This window comes from Athene cunicularia (assembly GCF_003259725.1).
Source record: "Athene cunicularia isolate RWA chromosome 2 unlocalized genomic scaffold, athCun1 chr2_part1, whole genome shotgun sequence".
NCBI lineage: Eukaryota > Metazoa > Chordata > Aves > Strigiformes > Strigidae > Athene > Athene cunicularia.
Genome location: NW_020799095.1, coordinates 29,179,586 through 29,203,677, shown reverse-complemented (window position 1 = coordinate 29,203,677; position 24,092 = coordinate 29,179,586). Strand labels below are relative to the sequence as shown.

At 37.5% G+C, this 24,092-nt stretch overlaps 1 protein-coding gene across 1 annotated transcript in view; it reads left to right on the top strand.

Annotated features, from left to right (window-relative positions):
• Positions 1–10,039, top strand: part of ZNF804B (zinc finger protein 804B) — a 70,079-nt gene extending 60,040 nt beyond the window's left edge. Inside the window, exons 3-4 of the mRNA XM_026842629.1 lie at positions 15–145; positions 2,827–10,039. Coding sequence (XP_026698430.1) covers positions 15–145; positions 2,827–6,511 — 3,816 coding nt within the window. The 3' untranslated portion in view covers positions 6,512–10,039. The remainder of the gene's footprint in view (positions 1–14; positions 146–2,826) is intronic.
• The last annotated feature ends 14,053 nt before the right edge of the window (positions 10,040–24,092 follow it).

The following is a 24,092-nucleotide window of genomic DNA, read 5'->3' as shown; positions in this document are numbered from 1 at the left end:
TTTTTCCCACACAGAGATTGAAAGATTTAAAACAAAGGGAATTTGCTCGAAATGTTGCTTCAAAGTCATGGAAAGATGAGAAGAAACAGGAAAAAGCACTCAAGCGTCTCCACCAGCTTGCAGAGTTACGGAAGCAGTCAGAATGGCAAGTATTTAAAATTTATATTATGTTTTAATGCCCTCTTTCCTCAGTCCCAGAAGAAATCTCCATATTTTTACTCCTACACTCTGTAATGTGCAGAGACTGTGTATACTGTAACCAGTTTTCAGCTGTCCCAACTCCAAATGTTCCTGTTCTGCAAACCATAAAATTGAAAGCCCCTGAATTAATTACTTGCTATTTGAAGGTCTGTGTTTTTCTCCCCTGTAGCTAGTTAATCTCATCTCTCCTGAACTGAGTGGTTTGAAGATGTTTTTATAATATCACTATTTTACCTTATTAAAACTGACCTGAATAGATTAGTATAACTGTCTTATCATTTGATAGTAAGTGAACAGGAGAGGAAAAACACCTTTTAAAGCATCGGTACTGAGTCTGTGAATCATTTTCACTGCTTTTAGTATACTGAGATTATTCTCACAGTTTTTCTGTAGAGTAATGGAAGTATCATTATATGAATGAAAAACAAGTAATTAACTGAGTTAAGTTTATCCAGTCCTGTTATGTCTATTGATGAATATCAAGATACAATAGCAAGTTTGCACTAGTAAGCCTTTACATTTCAGAAATCTCCTTTGTTTAATAACACTGAATGCTTCACTAGAAAAGATTGCCACCAGACCAATTGTTTATGTTAATCTATGACCATAATGAGATAAGTAGATAATTAAATTGACATCCTTTTAAATTTGTATCAAGCTCTTACTGTACCCTGGAAATAATGGCATTGGAGTTTATTATATACTCATTTTGGCCTATGTAATTGCTTGAGTAATCTGCTGAAATATAACAGTTTAGTGCTAATGTATCACTTTTATGGTTACAACTCCATTTTCATACAAATCTGAAAGAAATGTAACCACCTGAGGGAAGATGCCTTTATGCCCAAGCACATGATGATGTAGTGTCAGATAGATAGACCAATAAGGTCGGTGAGAATAGGAAAACCAGAGTGAGACTGGGAAGGAAAAAGCAGGTTTGCTTTTAGAAAGAGCCATGAATCCGTAATACTTAACAAAGAGCCTGGAAAGACAGTGCTCACTATTCCTGTTTGTAGTGACTAATATGTTCAGGGGTGGCTGTGATCTTGGTGGAGGGGTAGCATTCCTAGTTGCCCAGGCAAGACAGAAAGTCAGCCTTTCTAAGCAAAAGTCTACACACACACACACACACACACACACACAAAAAAAAATACACACTTGTTATTGTCCCCAAGTACTGCATCTCAGGTTCCAGCAGAGTTCCTTACAACAAGCTAATACAATCTGACAAAAAAATTGCTGTTAATCTTGTGCACAGAAAAATTGAAAATGCAGCTTTATTTTGCTGTTCCAATGAGACTTTGAAAAGGATCTCTTTACACGCCTTCTCCACGAAATAATTTCTTCTTGATGTACAAATAAGGGTGAATTTGTTTCTCCTGATACCAAATTTGTGGCAAATGCAAAGATATTCTCAGAAATGCATACATATTCTCATACTCCAAGTTGACCCTACTCCAGGGAGTATATATCATTCCCATTGCTGAAGATCAATGCATTTTTATAGTATTTATAAAACATGCTAGCTTATTTATAGATAGCTGTTACACAGATCTGATAGTTGTAATTAATTTATAGTTAATTAAAATATTTTCTAACTTTTAATCAAACTCTTTACTGCAGCTGTTTCCAAAATTTTTTCATGTAAGTGTACTGTAGTACTGCATTGATAGCAAATGTAGATAATTGGTCTAATAATATGCATGTTTAAAATATTACTTGGAATAATATTTGTATGGTGGCTATATATGTCTCATCTCTAATGGAAAATGGGAACAGTCATTCCAATCTCAGTTAATTATCTGCTGCAAGAAGTCAATGATTTACCATGTTTGTTAAGGCCTTCTTATAATAGGTTGATTTATGTTTTTTTTTTTAAAGTACAAGAAAACTAAACCACATATTTAAAATCTGACAGGTTTTGGGAAGAGGAAAAATTAGTGAAAGTAGAATACTGAAAGAGAAAATATGGCAAAGTAAGTCAAATGGTGGTTGATAATGAGAACACTGAAGTTGCCATTATTATTGATGGAAATCCATCTTGTGTCCTTTTCCCCACCAATGTTTGGTGATAGTTTTAGCATTAATATCTCTTTGAATATTTCACAAAGTCATGTACTGTGGAATAATATAAAGATAAAATAAAAGTCTACTCTTTAAAAAAATCATACATACACCCCCTCAAGCAAGTAGAATGCTGACTTTTCCCTTACAGAGTTAGATTCTGCACAATTTCCTTTGCAGTGGCCTCTCAGAAAAACGAGACTTATAACAGACCAGGTTGTCCTTGATATAAATTCAGAATAAAGCCAATATTGTTTATTCTGGATGTACATGGGCATAACTCTGAAAAAGAGCTTTCATGTGCTGGCTTCAAATCATATAATTTCCTGTATGTAAAGATTGTCTTGCCCATATAAAAGCCCAAGCTCAGGGCTAGACCCCTTAGAAACTTTAGAAATTTAGTTTTCCCTTGTAACTGCATTACTGATACACTTCTTTACCAGGCAGACTTCTTCAAATGTGAGTTTTGTCTTGTTTACTTAATAGAGCTTTCCTGTTTGTTTGTTGGGTTTTTTTGTTTTGTTTTGTTTTGTTTTGTTTTTTAAATTTATTACCTTACAGTATCACTGGAAGTGGACCATTGCTTAAAGCCCCCAGATTAGTCATGGAAAAGCAGCAATCACCAGATGGCATTTTCTTGTACAAGGGCAGCAAGTTCACAGCAAGTTCTCAAAGAACTGACAGGAATGAAGGACAAGGTTTCTCCAGCAGTGTACTAGAGAAACAGCAATTTCTCATAAGCAGGCACCAGCCCCCTACTGAAAGAACCCGTACACTTGGAAATCAAGTCTCACATGCATTCCCAGATAACACAAATACTTCTCCAAGGGCAGGAGTGTCTTTCTCATTCTCTAAAAAAGTCCCTTTGAAGCTCGAGTCTTCAGCATCGGTCTTCAGTGAGACATCTGAAGAAGGAAATGATTGTAGTGAATCTCCCAACCATAAAACAAAGCAAGGTCTTGAGGGCTGTCGTTCTGGCACACTTTTGGAGGAGGATGTGAAAGTGAGCTTGGATAAAGTGCCATCTATTACACAAGACCAATTGGATTTGGATAACAGTGCATCAAGTCATGTAGCTGCAAAACCTAAAATGCTAAAGGAGAGTGATAAAAGTAGTGATAGAGAATTAGAAGAAAAGGTCAGTGCTCATCCTTCATTTTCCAAAGTCAAAATACAGCTTTCAGATTTGGATTTTTCTGGTTCACTTAGAGAAATAGAGCAAGAGAGCCAATTGAACGAGTCTGAGCAATTGATAGAAACTCTCATTTCACCTTCATGTCACGCTAGCAGTTTTTGTACACAGCTGAACACCTACAAGCGCAGGAATGCCCACCTTCCTGACCAGTTACCTGAGCTCCCACAAGAGCCAGCACCTGAGCTGGCATGCACAAGCAACATTAATGACAGTCCTGGGGTGGTAAAAAGAGAAAGATCTTTGGAGAGTTCAGAAACCACAAATGGGAATATAGAAACACTGCCAAGGCAAACCATCGTTAAAGAGGTTAAGCCCCAGTCATTGCCTTTCCTCCATGTAGTGAGCAAAGATGGCACCACTGCTCTGCAGTGGCCCACAGAATTACTTTTGTTTACAAAAACTGAACCCTGTATTTCATACGGCTGTAATCCATTGTATTTTGACTTCAGACTCTCTTTAAATCACAAAGATAGTAAACAGCATGAAACAAACAAAGCAAGCTGTGAAGAGCACTCTATAAATAAGACTGCAGATGAAAATGAAGCCTCAGGTTTAATAAAACACAAGCAAATGTCAAATGAACAAGATAATCAGTTGTTGAAACCAAAGAAGATGAAAGGTTCCCTAAATCCAAGAAAGGCCAAGCAAAAATCTGAGTTAGATATAGGCAAAGAAATGAATGAAAATGGTCAAAAATGCGTTGAAGATTATTTGAATGAAAATATACCCAAAGTGCCTGGTTACCTTGATGTCTCACAAAAGGATTATATGACAGGAAAAAGTCTTCATACAACACTGAGAAGACCTTTAAAGCATCATTTTCATAGCTGTGAAAGAAAAAAACGGAACATCAGAAATGAAAGCATTTCCTTTTCTGCTTTTATGTCTAGGATTAAAAAGTCTAAAGCTGCAAAATGTCATTTAGTTTATTCCAAGGAAAAACGTGAAAACCAAAATGACTGCAGATCCGTTCAAGATGTGGCCAGCTGCAGCAGTGACGTAAGTGACAGTGGAAAAGACTCTAGTGGAAGTTTCCTTAGTTACAAATCAAGTTCAAACAGCAAGTATTCAGAAAATGAAGGATGTGGAAATTTAATGAGATGCTGGAGATTCCCATCTCCTCAAAAATCCTCCTCTGACAGACATTCCAGCTATTCTGACACTTCAGTTAGCAGTACAAGTAGTTACATGAGCTACATGAGTCCCACATCAAACAATCACAGCAGAAATAATTTGCTTTTTTATTGTAAAAGGAAAAGAAAGACAGCTGAAAGGCACAAATGTAAACACACAAAGCACAAGTGTATTTTCACTTCTGATGATACAGATGAGGATTATCTTTGTCATAGTAGGAATCACAGGACTAGAAACTGTACACAGAGGGGCACAATTAAATACCGAAGATGTTCAAGGCATAAAGTTTTACAACACGGAGACAGATCTAAACAGAGCAGACACAGACACCAGCATCTGGGCAAAGGGCATAGTAGAAGTAGAAGCTATCATAGCTCCAAAAGTTGTTCCACCAGAGATTCAAGAAGCAGTGAAAGATCATCTGGTAGCAGAATATCAAGAGGCAGCAGTTCAGGATCCCTCTCAAAAGAGACTGACAACTGTGACAAAACAAACGAGGATACAGAAAGAGGTTCTAAAACTGAACTGGGAAGAGCTGAAACTGCACATTATGAATCTCTGAATGTGAATGGTCAGTCAGAAAACTTTTCCACCTGCTCTTCTAAAACCCTGGAAAAAGGCATATGTGGAAAAAGAAAGTCACTGACAGCCAAGTTACTTTTAGAAAGAGTGCAGTCCAAGAAAACCCAGGAACAAATGCGTGATTCAGAGAGATTTTCAAACATTTGTGGGGGAGAATTAAAGGACCACTCACAAAGTCACTTTGCTCTCCAGTTTTCAGCAGCAGCAGATGACATTGCAATGTTACCTGTGCAAGAGAAACTTCTAAGCATAGATGAAAATGACATGGGGCATAATGAAAGAAGTTTGTCGAAAACCAGTGTGAAGAAAACCAACTTTGAAGCATCAGAGATAACTAATGTTGCTCTTTCAACAGGCACTGATTATGATCATTGCCTTTTTAAAGACATCATTCAAATAGGAACAGGCTATCAGAGCCCGAGCATAAAAAGGAACACAGCAATAAAGGAACAATCCAATCTCTTCATTAGTGAAGTGCAACCCTTTATACAAAGCTGTGACCCGGTACCAAATGATTTCCCTGGTGCTTTTCTCCCTAATAGATATTCTGTTGTTGCTAATTCAACAGAGACCAAAGAAGAACGACATGATGTAAACATGGACTCAAACCAGGCAGAAGGCAGTTCAAACTCTCTTTGTGACAATGCTATGCAGAAGTATGATGACACAGTAAATGACCTAGAAGTGTACAGTAAATCCACCTCCTCTCCTTTAACGCAGCAGCCTATCACGTTTTCACCAGAGGAAGTAGATAAATACAGGTTGTTGCAGCTGCAAGCCCAGCAGCATATGCAGAAACAGCTTCTGGCAAAACACCTGAAAGTTTTGCCTGCCCCAGGACCAGCTGCCTTCTCTGCAACACCAGCAGTTCCTGCCCTCCCTGTTCAGCAGCATGCTACTGTCACCACCATTCACCACACACTGCTGCAACGTTTTGCTGTCTCAGCATCTGTACATCCCCATGGCAGCCATCTCTCCCTGGCACACCTCCACCCCCTCTCTCAGGCACATTTTGCCCCCGTATCACTTTCCCCATTAGCACCAGCCCTCATTCCCACCCACCCTGCTTTGCTGACAGGACATCCACTGCACTTGGTCTCCACCACACCCCTCCAGCCTTCCCCACTGACCTTCCCTGTACTGCCACACACTGCATATATCCCAGCCTTATTTACACCACACCTGAATGCAGCCACACCTTCTGCCATACATCCAAATCCCTTAGTTCATCCATTATTCCAAGGGCAAGAGCCCCATCATCATTCTTGCTCTAGCCAGACCCAACAGTTACCCACAATAAAAGAAGTTTTCAGTGTTTCTAGCTATTTAAACTAGCCCCCAAAATTACACTATGGCTCCAAACCCAAATTTTAATAAAATAAATTATTCAATGTTTAGTCATGTGTCTGAGGGGAAATGTACTGCTTTGCTGAGAGCACAATGACAAATATTTTAAAGGCCACATTCTGGCTGACAGCATATGAATGTTGATTTAGTTCCCATATCACTGGGTAAAAGCTGGTTTAAAGCCTTTTATGATACTGTTACAAGGAGGATGGGGTCCAACTAGTATCATTCGAAAGAAGGTTTGGAAAAAACAACCTGAAGTAAAGTTTGTGATTATCAGTAGGAATGGGACCACAGCACCCAGGTATCATGTGACCAAGAATATCAACACTGATGAGTGACTTGAAGTAGCGCAATTTAAGGTAGAGCAATCTTGACACACCTCCAAGGTTTGCTTTTCTGAGTGTGTATATGCAACGGCATTGTACTTGGTCTAGTTAAGGTATTTCAGACAGAGCAAAAAAGAGGGTATCTGGGACCACAAGTTCCTGGTTCTGTCTCCTGGCCAAAATAAACTGAGGAGCCTCAGAGTGAGGGGTGATACCACTGGAAAAAGAGGTACAATAACATCTCAAAGATAACTTTAGTGATTTTATCCCTAGGCTATGCTGCTTGGATGGTGTAAAGGGACTGCAGTCTTGTCACAGGTACAGAACAAAAAATTCCCTTCGTGTAAGGGAGCTCTGCACTGGCACAAGCAAGCTGCTGTTTTTCTTCCTGAGCCAAGCATCCAAGAAAGCAAGGGAAAGAAGGGGATGAAGACAAGTTCTTTGGCATTGCCTGTCTGTGGCTGTAGCATAGGGTATGTCAGTGGTGGGCTGCAGCAGCCCAGAGCTGCTAAGCAGCTAGTGCTGGCTTCGAACATTAGAGGTCCTTGGCTAAAACTGCAACACTTCTTTCCTACCAAACAGAGCTCTGACGTGTGGGAAAGTCTTGCTCAAAGAATGTGTAAATATGTTTTACCCCTTTCACAAACAACAGGAACAATTGGCTGGTCCTATAAAATTCTGATATTCATAATAAAGCAGAAGTAAAATTCTGAGTGGCTCTCTAGGTCAGGTATCATATAAAACCATATCACAGTTCTCATCATATACATCAAGGTATATTGAATCTAAACAAATATGTCAAGATTCCTGCATGGCTTCCCAAACTCTCAACATACAAACTGAAGTTCTGAATCTGCAATGTTTGAATGCATGTATCCAACCTTCAGGGTAATGCGTGGTTAAAATTGCTAGTAATAACTGTGTATCTGGAAATAGGTGAGGGCTTCAGCACCTCTTTGAATGGCACATTTTGACTATTTTTATAATGTTTCTAATTCAATGTGGGATATTTAGCATGAAATTAAGTTCATGGTTAGTGTGCAGGCATGATTCCCAATATAATTGGACAGTGAAGTGTCTGACAGACAGTACCTGTTTGTTTGGATTAGAAACATCTGAAATAATTTAAATTATTTTGCAATAATGTAGTGCACAATTAATAATGTATCTTTCAGAATCGATGTAAAACATATTTAAAAATTTTTGGAGGATTTTATTCCATTATATCTGGCTATCTGAAGAAACTGAGAAAACTAATTGCAAATGAGTTGGATATTTAAAATACATTTTAGGACCAATTTTCTAACTAGATTGATCCATTACAATAGAATGGAATTGTTTTAATTTCTAAAAGCAGCTGCTTCAGCATAAACTGGTATTATGCCAGACTTGTCAACTGGCATTACAAGTTGTGACTGCTTGTTTTGTATTTGCAAAGTTAAAGTTTCTTTGAATACTGAATATTTTATCCATCAAATAAAAAATGTCAACAAAAAAATATAGAGACTGAGAAGAAGCAAAACATTTTTATATTAAAAAAGGTTAGCAGAGCCAGCACCCTCAAATAACTTTTGGTTGGAATTCCAGCTGATTTATTAATTTCATTAACAAAATGGATCCATGCCATTTTGGAGTTACTTATCTTTATGGTTTAATTTTCTCATTTTAATTGTAGGGAATTATCCTTTCATTTCTGGCTGAAAATCTTCCCAAATTTAGATCTGAATTTACATATTATTTCCATACTTCTGAAAATGTATTTTATCAAAAATATTTCACTGAATGTGACTTAACACCTCTGAAAATTAGTACTTGCTTACTTGGAAGGAGATCCCTCACTCAGTGAACCACTTGGAAATATTACTTACATTCTGCAGAAAAACTCTGAATTGGATGTTTTAAAGGAGCAGGTCAACCTGTGCCCTAGAAGAGTCTGACTGAACTGCAGTTCAGGGCTAATACCAGCCTAAAGATGAATTACCAGTCCTACAAATCTTTACATTTATGGGCCCAGTTCCATTCCTATTCAAGAAAAAAACAGCTGTTCTCATTGTATATAAGATTCATTTGTACCCTAAGTAGATAACACCAAGACAAAAAAATGGAACAGAAGAAATGACAGACTAGTCTCATCTTTAATGTGTATACACACATTTTCTCTCCTTGCTTCTTACAGGGTTAATATTGTTGAAATTCCTATGGCAAGAATCCTGAGCAACTGAAACTTAATATCCTACTACACAGATCATTTATGGGAAATATGTATGTTTCCCTTACTGTATGCACAATACAATGGGATTCTAGGAAGGAACCAAATCATAGGATGTCCATGCACCATTGAATTCCAACAAGGATGATCTGTTAAGTCAAATGAATAGACAATAAAGATTAAATTTAATTCTTGGAACAATGGGAATTAGGATTTTGAGAGGTATTGATGGAAAAAAGATAGATTAAGAAGGAACAGAAACAGCACAATAGCAAAACAGCAATCGTTGACTACCAACAAATGGAATGTCCAATATTGTTCTTAGTACACAGAAGGGATTTTCTTGGAGAAATGTTATAAAATTGTTAGCACAGCTGAGATCGTATATTTGCTCTACTTGCATTTGTTTTTCACCAGTAATGTACTTTAAATATGTATCATTACTATTAAAAGCCTGATGGATGGAGCCGTGCTACAATTTTGATTTTATTTAGACTGGTTTTCTAAAGAGTTACAATATCCTGGTGGCAGTGATATATACACTCCAAGTTAATTATCTATTTTAGCTTGATGGTATGTTCTTGATATATAATCCAAGGAAACAGGTTACCCACACTGTAAAATTCCAATTTAAAAAGTTTCCTGAGTTAAAAAATGATAAAATGTTTTGGGGTTTTTTTCATAACTGAGGCACTTCTGGAATACATTTAACATGTATATTTGTTGTTCAGATTTTAATAAAAATATCATTTGACCAGATTGATTTTAAAAGTGTTAAGTTTGTATTTAAAACTGGATAATACTCTGGCTAGTATAATATGTAAAGTAGTAATTTTGTTTTGTATTCTCTGTATAAAGTGTTTTATATTATACAGTAGCTAAGTGAATTGCACTATTGTACATGCAGCGCGCCTTTTTTTTTTAGGTTATTCAAGGAATTCCTGGGAATGTAGTTTAATGCAATAATATTTTTTTTTTTTCAATAAAAAGGCTTACTGGTATAAAGAGTGTCAGTCATGTATTTTTAATGTAAAGCATACCAAAAGACAGCAGCATAATAAAATGCAGAATAATGCAAACATATTCTGTATTTTAATTTGCAGAACTGAAATACATTTACTTCGTCCCTGTGGCTATAAACCTGAAATTTCTTAGAATGTTTCCTAAAGATTTTAGTATGTGTTAAAAAAGTGGGTTGTTTAAATGGAACTGAAAATAAATATTCCTTAAAAAAATTATTCTATCTATGTGGTTTTTGAAAGTACTTTTAATAGATCAACATCCTCCTGGATATTTTTATGCACTCATCAGTTTATTTAGAATTACACTTATAACTCACTTGTCAGATTCTCCAAATAATGTCTCTGAGCTATGATTCCTAATGCTTATGTAGAAGGTCCTTTGGTAAAGAAGCTAACAGTGGGATCCACAAATGTATTATTTATTCACTTTTTCACCATTCCCTGAAGCTTACCTTAGTCATGGTAAGTATCTCTTAATCCCTTGTTTTACCTTTTACCTTATATTTTTCCAGTTTATTCATTGTATCCTTTTCTGTCTATCTTTCATATATATTGTAAGCTTTCTGACACAAGATTTTGGATTTTGTCACATAGGTACTCAGTTTTGGAGGTCCCAGGTACTGCTGCTATACTAATAGTAATTGTAAGGCTTGTTATGGCCATCAGTAGACAGTTTCAGAAGTTTCATGTCTCCAGGTGATCACAAAGACTTGAAGTAATGTCAAAACAAGTGTCTTCATAGGTGCATGTAAGAGAGAAAACTGTCTTTTGAGGTGTGGTGTAACAGAGGACATATTCTATTAGGTATGTCTGCATAGCTGGAAATACTTTGGCCAATCTCTGGGACCAAATTAATTTGCCATGCAGTGACATCTCATGACCCAAGCATTTTATAAAATCTTGAAACCACAGCAAATCAACAGAGACGTAATCAACACAGAGTATCTGATTCCATTCAATTGTGTTTCCTCATCAAGTTGTTTCATAATAAAAACAAGATTCAGAACTGGGCAAACTTTAAAAATGTGGCATGTCTGAGAGAAATCCCCTGTGAATTAATATCTATACCATTAACTGTTAACTACAGTAGACTTCTGGCTGAGATCAGATCTCCACCTGTTGTTGAACAAAGTGACAAAGATGTAATATGTGAAGAAATTAAGTTGTCCACACCTTCCTATTCCTGGTAAAGCTAACTACTAATCACCCTTTCTTAAAGCTTAAATCCCAGATTAGTTTAAAAGTTGAGCCTAAGATGTTTGGGTTCTGTTTGTTTTTTTCTTTTTCTATACCACAATTCATCTGTTCAGGCCAAACCTACATTTAGGACAGTAATTTCCTTGAGAATGAAAAACAAATGTTTTGCCAGACTTGAAATGTCTCTTATCACCAGATGGAGATGCTTTTTGGAGGAAAAACATACACATATACATTTTATTTAACTTAAAAATGGATAACCAAATAAAGCAGATATTTCGAGACAGGATAAAAGATAACATATTTGTAGCTACTTTTGTCTAAATTTAGCTTCAAGCCACTCATTTTGCTTCCATCAGTTAAAATACTGTATCAATGTGTCCAGCCTTAGGAAGACCCAGATATTACCTCTACTTCAGAGGATCTCAACTTGGGGATGGGGTTGTTCTTAGTGATCCTGTTTCCCCCAGAGTCCATTTGGATGGGAAACCTCTCTGCCCTCAGAAGGTTTCCTGTAACTCTGAGGTGAGCTCTCAGGGCTTCTTCCATCACAGTACTGAGTACTGCGACTTAAATATATCTGGTCCTTGGTCACAGGCTAGGCAGCATTGTCACCCAGCCAGGCACACTACAAAATTAGTATGATTGCAAAACAGAAGAGATCAGCACCTCCCTCTCCACTTCCCCTCCTCAGGGAGCTGTAGAGAGTGATGAGGTCACCCCTCAGCCTTTTTTCTCCAGACTAGTCAAGCCCAAAGTCCCTAGCTGCTCCTCACAGGACGTTCCTTCCAGCCCTTTCACCAGCTTTGTTGCTGTCCTCTGGACGCATTCAAGGACCTTCACATCCTTCTTAAACTGTGGGGCCCAGAACTGCACACAGTACCCCAGGTGAGGCTGCACCATTACTGAATACGGCAGGATAATCACGTCTTTTAACTAGCTGGTTATATGTGTTTGATGCACCCCAGGATGCAGTTTGCCCTCCTGGCTGCCAGGGCACACTGCTGAGACCTTTTGAGCCTGATATCAACCAGCAACCCCATATCCCTTTCTGTAGGACTGCTTTGCAGTCACTCCTCTCCCAATTTATATTTGTGCCTGGTGTTACACCATCCTAGGTACAGAATCCAGTATTTGAGTTAATAAATTTCATCTCAGTAATCACAGCCCAATGCTCCAATCTACCTAGATCCCTCTGCAAGGCCTTCCCTTCCCTTCCCTTCCCTTCCCTTCCCTTCCCTTCCCTTCCCTTCTTTCCCCTATTGTGCTTTGCTTCACTGTTTAGTCCAATCAATCACAGAAGCAGAGCCAAAGAGGAAAATGAGACTGAGCCAGAACAGGAAGAGAGAGAGAACAGTACAGGAAGGGATGCTGGAAACATATTAGGCCAATTTTCTTCAAAGATGACATTTAAGTGTCCCCATGCAACACCAGCAAAATCTTTCCTACACTCTGGTGGGAAGACTTTCACTTAACCTTATTATTCAAAGTAAGAATCTTAATAGAAACTTTATACAGAAATATAAAGAATTACTGGGAATGTGACTCATTATCTTGCTCTTTCTAGACACTAGGCACAATGATAACAATGTGTGTGGGGAAAAAAGGAATCTGCAAGCCAGTGAACTACACTGCTGCTTTCCTGAGATTGGGACACACTGTTGTGATGTGCTTGAACGTTTCTCTGCCTCAGGGCTGAGAGGCAATACCCTTACTGTCTTCAGGACCATCAGGCTGAGTCTTAAGTCAACACCTTACTTGTCTATGGCACTTTTAAAATACTTTTTATTATTCATCATTAAACACCTTATTTTCTTTACCAGAAAACACAGAATAAGCCAAATAGTCAACTGCAGAAATTATAGACAGAAATAAATCTACAGTTACAGTAATGACTATTTATTCTAAATATCTACTGCTTAACAGTGACCAATCTGTTTTGTGAATGTGCTTAGAAGTACTCTTGACTGAGATGTCAAGCAGTAGATACATGACTGTCTTAAAAGAAGACTCAGCCCAAACTCATTTTTTATGACCTAGCTATAAACCCTTCAAAATAAAGATAAGGTTGAAAAGCTTGATAGACTTCTACCAAGCAGTGTAAGCAGTTCTGCTGCCTCTACTTAAGTGCACATCTAAAACTTATATTACACACAGAAATCAATATTTCATTCTTATGAACCAATAAACTTTTTAGATCAAATAAATTTGCCATTTGCAAATCAATAAATTAAATGTATTTATCAATTTTATGTATGAAACTGTTCTGTGTACTCCAAGCTGTATATGTGTGCAAATCAGCAACATTAATAAATAAATTATCGTGAATGGAATGAACCAATTAGTCTCAGACAGCTATAAACAAACTATTTCTATAAAAAGCAATATGTTCTATACAAAAAATAGTTGAATTATAATGTTTACTTCTTTATTGCATGTAATTTATAGACTGTTTTCTTCCAGCCCCAGTGAGAAACCCTACAGAATTTAATAGAAATAGTTATGTGTGTGCATGTTGGGGAGGGATCATGTGTCTTCTTAAGGATGTACAGTTGCATCTAGTAGAAACTTACAACCCTGGCATAGAATTCTGCAAGAAAATCAAAGGGAAGATGTACAGGTAGGAAATACTTTTAATCAGTTGTTGCATATTTTCACAGCTGAAATATTGCAGAGTTCCAGAAGCAGAGTCTTTTTTCCTGTCCCTCACGATTAGAAGCTGTAATTTGCTGAGGAAATGCTTATCCATCATCTGTCCACATTATTATGAAGTGAAAAGTTATCAGAGAAGATGAAAATACTAGAAATGTTTGCTCCTTGCTTGTGCCAGGATTTCTCAGAAAAGATTCCAGTCTTCTTAAGAGTGCACTCCATTTTCAAGTGACTTTGCTTTCTCCAGAGGGCTGGAGCACCTAGGGTCACCAGATTTGAAGAACTTAAACATATTAAAAGAAAAGTTAACACTGCATGTTTTTTAAGATGGGACAAGTTTTCTGCTCACACAGGACTGGATTTTTTCTGTCCTTTCCATAGCATGCAACCAATACATGAAGTACAGAGAAAAGTTTTCAGGACTATATTATATTTCTCTCTCTCTCCTTGAGACACTTGGGAAACTGTCTGTGAAAAAAAAACCCTGACAATTAAATGAGATTATCCTTGGCCTGCTTTTTAGTTACTAGTAATTTCTTGAAAGGTCTCCATAACTTAAAATATTAATGTTTTTATTAATATAATCTGTAATTACAGTTCTGGTATCTACTGCTGACATATGTTTAATCCTTAGCAATGAGCTTTCTCCCCATGACTGTCCCTCTCAGTTCTGTTCTGTGACTGTGTTTTTTCAAATGCTAAATTACCTGGATTTATTTTTCTTAAATAGTGTGTTAGATAAACAGTTTTTATATGATTTTTATTGGATACTATATGGGTCAGGGTGAAGTATAATAATGAATCTTATTATGGGTTATGAACGGAGCTTGTGAGTTGAAAACAATTTTGTCTTTCATCTCCGTGTTGCCAGCCCCCTCTAGCTTTTCACAAGAGAGATTCTCAGATGTTGAGGGCCAGTGAGCGTGCCTGAATGGGAGAGCAAAACAAAGCAAATGATCACAAGGTCTGCCTGTGAATGATAAAGGTAAAAGAGAGGGAATGTACAAAGTCTGAAAAGCAATGTCAGATTTGTGACACCTGGAGAAAAGTTATGTTAATTCCAGAGGGTGCAGAGAGCACCAAGGAAAGGTTAGACTCATGATGGATAAAACTAGAGAGATTTGCAAGCTCAAATGAAACCTCAGATGAGCAGCTGTGATTACCAAAAATTTCTGATGGGTTTTTTTTACTCACAGTAGGCTTCAACTTTTGCAAAAATAGTAATTTTTTTTTTTCCCCATATATGCTCTTGGTCAAGTCCTAAGACAAACAGAGTCAGATAATGATGAAAAATAACGAATAACTGTACACATGTTTCAGAAACCACACAAAGATGTGTTTAGCTACTGAGTAAACGTTTGGTCAGTTCTTACTCTGCTTGATGTGATATGTCCATTCCTACACTGGGTTCATTTGAAACAGCAGGTTACAGGCCGGTGTTGAGCAAGTATAAGCAAACAGCATGAAACATTTCAATCTGGTGAAGTTGGTTCATTTGGATGTAAGAATAGGGGAAAATGAGTCACAGCTCCATCTGAATCTCAAGAAACTTGTATGCTTGGTGAAATGTATGAATTAAAAATCTGTTAAGTGGAAAAAAATGTTAATGCATAACATTAGCATTTTTTATAGAGAGTTACAGCAATGTGTTTTCTAGGAAATAGATGGGGAAATAATAATTTAGGAAAATATTGGTCATGATATTTGATAATGTTTGATAGGCCAGTGTCCCAAGAAACTGTGGTGTCTTTCAAAAGAGACATTTACCTGTTTCTTTTCACAAAGTTAACCTGATGCAGAACAACGTCTTTGCTGGAGCACTGACATCTGAGTATAGTCATGAGGAATGAATTACAAAATTGTCCACAGAACATCTGAGGTAGCTGAGGCAGCGGTTCCACAGGACAAGCAGATTCCTCCACTTTTGTGGACCAGATGTCTGTAGAAGATGATATGGAGAATACACTGCAGAGCATCAGTCAACGACCTCCTAGCTGCAAGCCTAGATATGTTCTCCATATAATTACTGGAAAGACCACTGCTGAAATCTCTAGGCATGCAGATATGCCTCGTATGGCATTTCAAGGCATTATAGACTGCTCATGACTCAGAATCAGCATATTTTTTTTTAGGGGGGAAAAAAAAAATGAACCAAACCAAGCTACAGTGAATTTAAGTTTGAAAGTGTCTCCTTAATAAAAAATTTCTCAGCACATCTCGGTACTACAAGTATATATTAATGCTAACTCTAAAATCCTTCTAGAATTGTAAAATACATAAACTCTTTAATCATGCTGTAAAATTCCTATTGCCTGTGCAACACAAATCCTTTCTCTCTGCATGACTGTGCCATCATGATGATGGTAAACCCTGTAAAATGAACACTGAGAACCATATAGTATTTCCCCTTGTTGCTAATTCAATGAACACCTGGATTAAAAATGTTCTGATCCTTTCTTTCTGAGGTCATTTATCTGCAGTTGGAAGCAGAGACAGAGTTAGACTATTGCTAAGGGTATATTTTCAAAGTACAACAGAGATATTTAGCCACTTAATTTTCCTTAGAGGCAATATATTATAAAGGCTTTGTGACCTTTAGGTTAGAATACATGGGTTAATGTGTAGCTTCATTTTTTCCTAAAGATTTCTCAAGGATTTCTCAGAAAATCGGCTTTAGAAACTCGTAGTAAATAGAGACATAATCAGCATGATCAGACATGCTCAGACGGAGAAAGTCTCCTTGGCAGCTTGGAAAACTAAAAGCATTGCATAAAAATCATATCACAGTCCTGTCTGTCAGTTCCTGTTAGCAAAACATTTCAACTTTACCTTAGAATTTCTTTGGCCTTCACAAATTCAAGAATAAATCAGTATGTAACATTCCTGCTGAACACTTTTCAGGTCTAAGCATATAAGTAGTCAGTACTTATCGAGAAACTTAACACTGAGTCAAATACTGGCTTGAACTTTCTCTGATTATGTGTTACCGACTTCTCATAAGCTTGGTCAGCAAGACTGATGGGCTCCAGAAGCTCAGTGACACATTATGGGAAATTTGCCCCAGTATTTGCATATGCTTCCCTCTATCTTCACTACCCGGGGCTTAGACCTTTCCAGAGCAGAAGCCAAGGCACACTCTTGCCTCCTGTATTTGTGACAGATACACCACAGTGCTCACATGACACACTGTGTTAACAGATCTGCCAGTGAAAACTCTCGTGTTAGGGAAATGACACAAGATTAACTCATTGCATGTGACATGCAAGAATCCTCACACCGAAATGGGACTGCATAAAATGTAGGTGTCTACTCCTCCTTGATCACCTATATTCCCTATATACTGAAGAGCTCTTACAGTGGGCTCACAGCACTTTCCTCAGGATCACTAGAGCCACCCTTGCTAGGTGCTTACCTCTCCCCACTGAGCTTAGGAGATGCCTACATGGCAGCTCAGGATAGATGCCTACATCTTAGTGTTCAAAGTAGATCAGCAGTGTAAGATATATATTTCTATGGTTTGGGCATCTGGAACTTTATTTTAAACTCAGAACTGGAATCACTACAGCTAAGCCAACTCATCATGATAGAGGTAATACTCCTGCTTAAGGGGAAGAAGAGGAAAGCAAGATGTAAATCACAACAAATCTCTTTTTTTCAGCTATTTATAAGTAGATGCCTGTTAAATGCCTGCCCTGACTGAAGCCAAAAGAAGGCTGACATTTCAAATACAGGTAGGTTTAGCTCCAGTGCTTTACAAGAGTTATCTAGAATTATTTGCCAAAATATTTTGTGAATAATATATGATGAAAAGTATATTTTTAAGCAGCTTATGAGCAATTTATGAAATTAAAAAGGTTAAATTTAAGTGTTATTTGCATCATGTTATTTGCCCACTTCAGATGATAATTCAGTTAGGTTCTTACATACTTTTGCACACAGTGCCAGTTTAATTCCTTGGTTTTAATTTTTTAATTTTTCTTCTTTCTCCCCACTCAGATAAAGATACTTTCCTTATCATCAGGTTGGTTGACTTTCAGTGCTAGTTTTCTTTAGCTGGTGTTAAACAGCAAGTAATTATTATTCTGTATGTCACATAAACATTTGGTACAGTATCTGTTTTTCATCAACTTTAGCTGCTAGAAATTAATGAAAGATGCAACAGTGGAACATTTCAAAAGGTTTTGTCAGAGAAGTGTGTGGGACTACCCTTTATGTGAGTCTAAGAAAGTCCACAGTAACAAGTTTAGATAAAATAACCACAGAAAGAAAATGACAGGCAAAGAGGAGAGCCTTCAGAGACTCTTCTTTTGATAAGATGCAATTACTACAGAAAATTATATTATTCAGATTTTGGTCTTTACTCTCTGACAAACCATTAAAGCCTCTGCTACTAACCCTGAGCATAGGACATGCAAAAGCATGATAGTCATAAATAGACCTAACATAATGATACATCATAGTCTTTTTCCATGAATCGTCAATGCACAGGAAATCTAAGGCCCAGACAACACTGCAAAGGACATTTCTCAACCCAAGTTGGTCAACTCAGTACTCTTCCCGATGTATGTCAACCCTGAGGGAATAAAGGGAAATAAGACCTGCTATGATGTCTCATAAACTTCACTGGGGAATGGATAGTTTTAGCAAAAGTGAAGGCACAGGCAGGCCCCAGGGGAGCAGAAGCCCTGTGAGTGAGCTCGCCCTGTGGCAGAGGAAACTGGGGAAAGCTCCCAGGCTGTGGCCAACAAGAGGAATGTGCTAAGAGGGACAGTTGCACTGCTCTGTTTGTATGGGAAAAGGCTTTAAAAGCTGAGCCTGGTCCAGCTGAAAAAAAACACAGCATGGAGATAAACAAGCAGTCTACAAAAGAAATAGCCCTACAAAAAAAGATGGCTCATTTTAACCCTCTTTAATTAATGATGTGAGCTGCTGTGCTTAAAAGAGCATGAAGACACAATCTAAGGGAAGGGCAGCTCTCACATCCACATAAATTCCCGTGGTGGAGGATGCATGCCATTGGGGCTGTTTGCCATAAGGTCTGCACTTTATCAGAGATTCTGTTCTTTCTATACAGACTTTCTACTACATGGACTCATTCAACTCTATTTCCTGACTTGAAAATTTTACTTTGAGAACTAAATAACTAGAGGTTTTACCTTTAAATTGTGACATTTATGTATATAAAAAGCCATTTAAGCAAGCTACAGAGCTGCTTATATATTGAGTACATCTGCAGTAGATGACATTGATGCCAAGGTGGAGAGGACCTTCATATACTCTGCAGAGGACTCATTATGCTTGTCTTGGAAGAACAGAAATAGTGGTTGGATATGACAGTTAGCTATAGATATCTTCAAAGCATAAGATGCCAAGCCATTACAGTTAGTGCTTGAAGATTAAAATATCTCAGGTAGCTCCCATTAGGACCTAACGATTCATTGCAATGTGCTTCATTGAAATGCTTATATTACACCGCATGAGTTGGCTGTAGCTCTCCAAATAAGGACATAAACTGCTGGAGATATGACAGAGGAAATGCAGGGCATTCATTGCACACAAAATTGCTCTTTCCCATTGTGGTCCTTAAAAAAATATTGCTTGACAGTCTAAGACCAGATCCAAATTTTGTAGTTCTAGTTTTGTTCTATTCTTACTGCCTTGATTCATCTTCACCAGTTGAAATCTCTGTCCTCCTTTCTGAGTCCCTCAGAGATCATGTTTTCCACCTGAACTGCCTTTCAACACAGACATCCTCTGGTGCCATCTCTCACTACCCAGTGTAAGTTGTTATAAAGCAAAAGTATACAGCATTTTAGATTTATGCTTAAAATATAAAATGCCAGCCTCTCTCACATCGAGGCCTCAAGGCTTTTTTAAGATCAAGCTACTGCTGCTAGAAATAGGATGCTGCAATTGAATCTGTGATTCTGTGAATCATTTAGAGTTTTATGTTTTCTTAGTCTGCACTATACCAGGCTTCCAAGTTGGGCATGTGTACATTGACATTTGATGACATCTAATGTATGCATACAGCTTATATAAAATTTGCGTGATGTTAATTGATCACATGCAGGCTCTGATGAGCTCCTTTCCTTCTGCTAAGCTCCACATATTTTAGTGAACTTCTTCACTGGTTCATGTCCTGGATCAGAGTGATGCATACATCATATATATCTGTGGGTAAGTACAAATATACACTTTCCTATGGCATCAACAATAAATCAGCTAATGTGTGACAGCTAAAATAGTTCTGATTTATATAAGTTGCCAGATGAACAGAATGTTTTCCATTGCTTTTTTATTTCAATTTCAATCTCAATTAAATATAGATGAATCAAGTTCATCCATATTATGTCAGGGGTAAGAAGTGTCCTAGAAATCATGTTGTTTCATACTTTGTGTTTGAGGGTATTTGTGCTAAAGAGAACAGTACAGATTGGCAGGGAAAACTAATTGACTTAGTACTAATGAATTGTAAGGAAACTTTACTATTCATTGACATTAAACAATATGTATGAGGAACCCTAGAATTAATAATTCTTATTTAAAAGGAGGAAAACAAGCTTACAGAGAGTCTAATTTATTTTCTTCCTACCTCTAGGCTATCATTTGAGGGGTTTGCTTATGTACAGACACTTCAAACAAGCTCTGAACCTACTGCTGAAAGCAGAGCAAAGGACCTTCCTTATACTCTGCAAAAGAATGAAGAATTAAGTGACACATTTCTGGTATGATAATCAAAACTCTAATGAATTTAAGGGAAATAATAGATTTTATCATCTTATGCAAGGTCTGCTGATGAGCATCTGGGTTTCACCAGCATACTGATTACTGATGGTCCAAACATATTAAGCTTTTCAGTCTCTTTGTTCACAGAATTGAAGCAGCACAGCAGAAGGAAGAAAAAAGAATACTAAAATTATTTTCTATTGTTTTACTGAAATGCTTTATGAATTCATATTTCTTATGGACAGATGGAATAATTCAAAGGTCTTATTTTATAAATGTATCTCATTATTTCACTGCTTATGAAAACTCCCTACCTTTCACAACGAGTCAGCAAAGTAAGGCTTTGTTATGTGCTGTGAACTACTGAGGATGATTCCCAAACAGCAGAGGAAGATAGAAATGTATACATTTCACAAAGGTAATGTCTTGATAGTACTTCTGACTTTCTTTCATAGTTTCAGAACTCACATGTGAGCTGAAGTTTCACTCAAGGCACTTTTAACATTTTTTCTAAACGTAACACATACAAATGCACTGAAAGTTAAAATTAACAGTCCATGTTCTTTTTAAGTAAGCAATTCTGTTCAAGGAAAGGGCAACAAGCTATTACAAGAGCCGCTCAAAAAATATTTTCTCAAATCACACTATTTTCTCATTTCTTAATTAAAATAAAAAGATTAATAACTGCCCATGACCATCTGAAAATCTTCATTTGTCTCTCTTGAAGTCATGGCTAAACCTTGATTTTTTTTTTCTAATTTCCAGCAGATATCCTGCTTCAGTAGGAACCTTCCTGCTTAGGTGACCAAGACATGATGAACAATACACCTGAATGCAGCTGACTGAAGCATGGATTTCTGAAACATGAAAATTAATGACCCAAAGACAAGGAGGAGCCAGGAAAATATGCTGCAGGTGAGACACAGCACTGAGACCCCATAGAAGTGAAAAGTTTCTCGTATAGAAAAGGCTCCTAACCCAAAGAGATACCGCCTCTTCCCTTCCATTATTTCAGCTCTGAAACCTGATTTTATCCCATTTTCCTCATCTCAATGTCCTTCTTTCTTTTCTTTTCTTTTCTTTTCTTTTCTTTTCTTTTCTTTTCTTTTCTTTTCTTTTCTTTTCTTTTCTTTTCTTTTCTTTTCTTTTCTTTTCTTTTCTTTTCTTTTCTTTTCTTTTCTTTTCTTTTCTCTCTGAACCCTGTCTCCCTTGTTATTTCTGATTCAATTACTCTATTAAATTTTGCTGTATCTTTTCATTTACTTTACTTTTCTGCCAAAATAGTATGACATCAGACACAAGGCCTTTCAAGGATTAAACTTTCTTCTGTAGAGAGGTCTTCATGGCTGTAGCAACTGAGCAGGTGAACAGGTATTGCAAAATCAGTGGTGTATATAAGCAAGAAGATCCCTGGCACAGTAGTAGAAAGATCATAGAAACCCATCTCAAGCACAGGAGTCCCATATTGTTTCTTGCATCAGCAACCAACCCAGGCAGACTGCCTTAGTTTGGGGCTTCTGCTTTTCTCATACTGGACTCCTGACTTGATAGATGAGAGGATAATGTTTCTGCATTCAGTTTATTATGATCTATTCTATCATGTTCTAGAAAAAAATTCACTGGGTGGGGTGCATCCCTTAAAACAAAAGGATGAGAAGAGGGACAGAATAAAAGAACTTATTTCTTGAAAAATAAGAGGGTAAGAAAAATATTTTTGCTGCTGCAATTTTTTTCCTAACAATGGCACATTGTATGAACTAAGTTATTTCTGTTTCCTTATTTATCTAATACAGGAGTGCATTGAGCTGTTCTCTGTCACACTGGAATGTGCTGTACCTGTAGGAAGGCACCACATAATATGATTCAAGGTGGCATTTTTATCTAGGTTCACTGCTAGTGTTTCAGACAAGCATGCAGTAATCACAGAATATTTAAACTTTATGAATATGTAGTGCAGCCTTGAAAGTAGTGAGGAAAAGAGTAGTGAGAAAAACAGTGATATCTCTTTAAGACACTACCAAAAATTTGTCTTCTTTGAATTTGGATGGTCAGTTTAACAGCTTTCTTTATGTTGGTGTTCACACAGTTTTCCAGTTTCCTAGGAAATAGCTTATTACAAAAAAAGATGCCACAGACCGAATCCACAAGAAGTCTAACCAAAGCTGCAGAACTTTCTGGGATATTGCCATGATACACAGGCCAGAGCTGTGCCTCTTCTACTTCAATGGACAGTGACAACACAGTTCCTACAACCCCTCTGTTCAGACTGAAGAAAAATGGAAACACTATCTCCTCATTTTCAAATCAGTTATTTCTCCATTTTGGACAGGTAGTTTAAAAGAACTGGACATTTACAGTAGATAATGATTCTATGCAAGCACGAAATCTGTACCAAGTCATTGGATACAAACTTAGACCTGCTAATTTCTCAGTTTATATCTCAATGCTTGCAGTTTGCCCAGAAAAGTAGGGTTTAGGCACAGAAGTCCTTTACTCACAATTCCATAATTCCCTGTTTATACCTTCCAGAACACTCTTATCCTTCTGCCCATAACTGGATAGAAATCGAGAAGACCTGTGTTGGGAGATAATGAACATGTGAGCAATCCTGCATATGTGCACACCTCGGCAAGGACATGACAAGGACATAGAACAAAGAACTCAGCAAACAAACAACTCCAGGAGATGGGTTGGGCGGAGAAAGACATTGAGTGTTGCGCTTATTATCCAATCACAAGAAGCCTTGAAGCACGTCGGCAAAGCTAACTATCCAACCATAAGGATTGTACCACTTACCGTTTGCATGCACACGAGAAAGCTATAAAAGGGCTTGCTTACCTTCAATAAATTGGCATTGCTTGATCATACTGGTCGTGTGTGTGTCCATAGCTCCCGCAGACCTATAGCAGTCTGCTTACTGATTCCCAGAAGGTGTCTCCCAAAGTACAATGTGGATGGCCTTGGTGGAGGTTATGATGTACATTATAATAATTTTGACTAAATAGGAAAGTATGTAAGGTTGATCCTAAATGACAGTGGGGGCATATCTGGAGGTCTTGGTGGAGCAAAGCATCAAGGCACACATGGTTCTGTTGGCTTCTGTCCAAGGAATATAGGCACCAGAAGTGGAGCTTCACCACACCACAAGATGCATGTGGTCTTCAAGGCACAGCAGCTACTTACACCTCCAGTTAATTTCATTCAGGTGCAAAAGCAAATGGGTGGACAGAGAGAATATGTCAAGTGAGCCTTTGCGCACTAAATGGTTAGAGTTTGTTTGCCTGTATGCTCAAGGCTGGAATCGAAAATGTTGAAGTGTCTTCTTCTCAGAAGAGCTAATGTTTTAGGAAACAAGTAACAGTCTGTACTTTTTAACAGAACAGTTCTACTTGTACTACTCACTGCTCAACATACAAGTGATTGTCAAACAC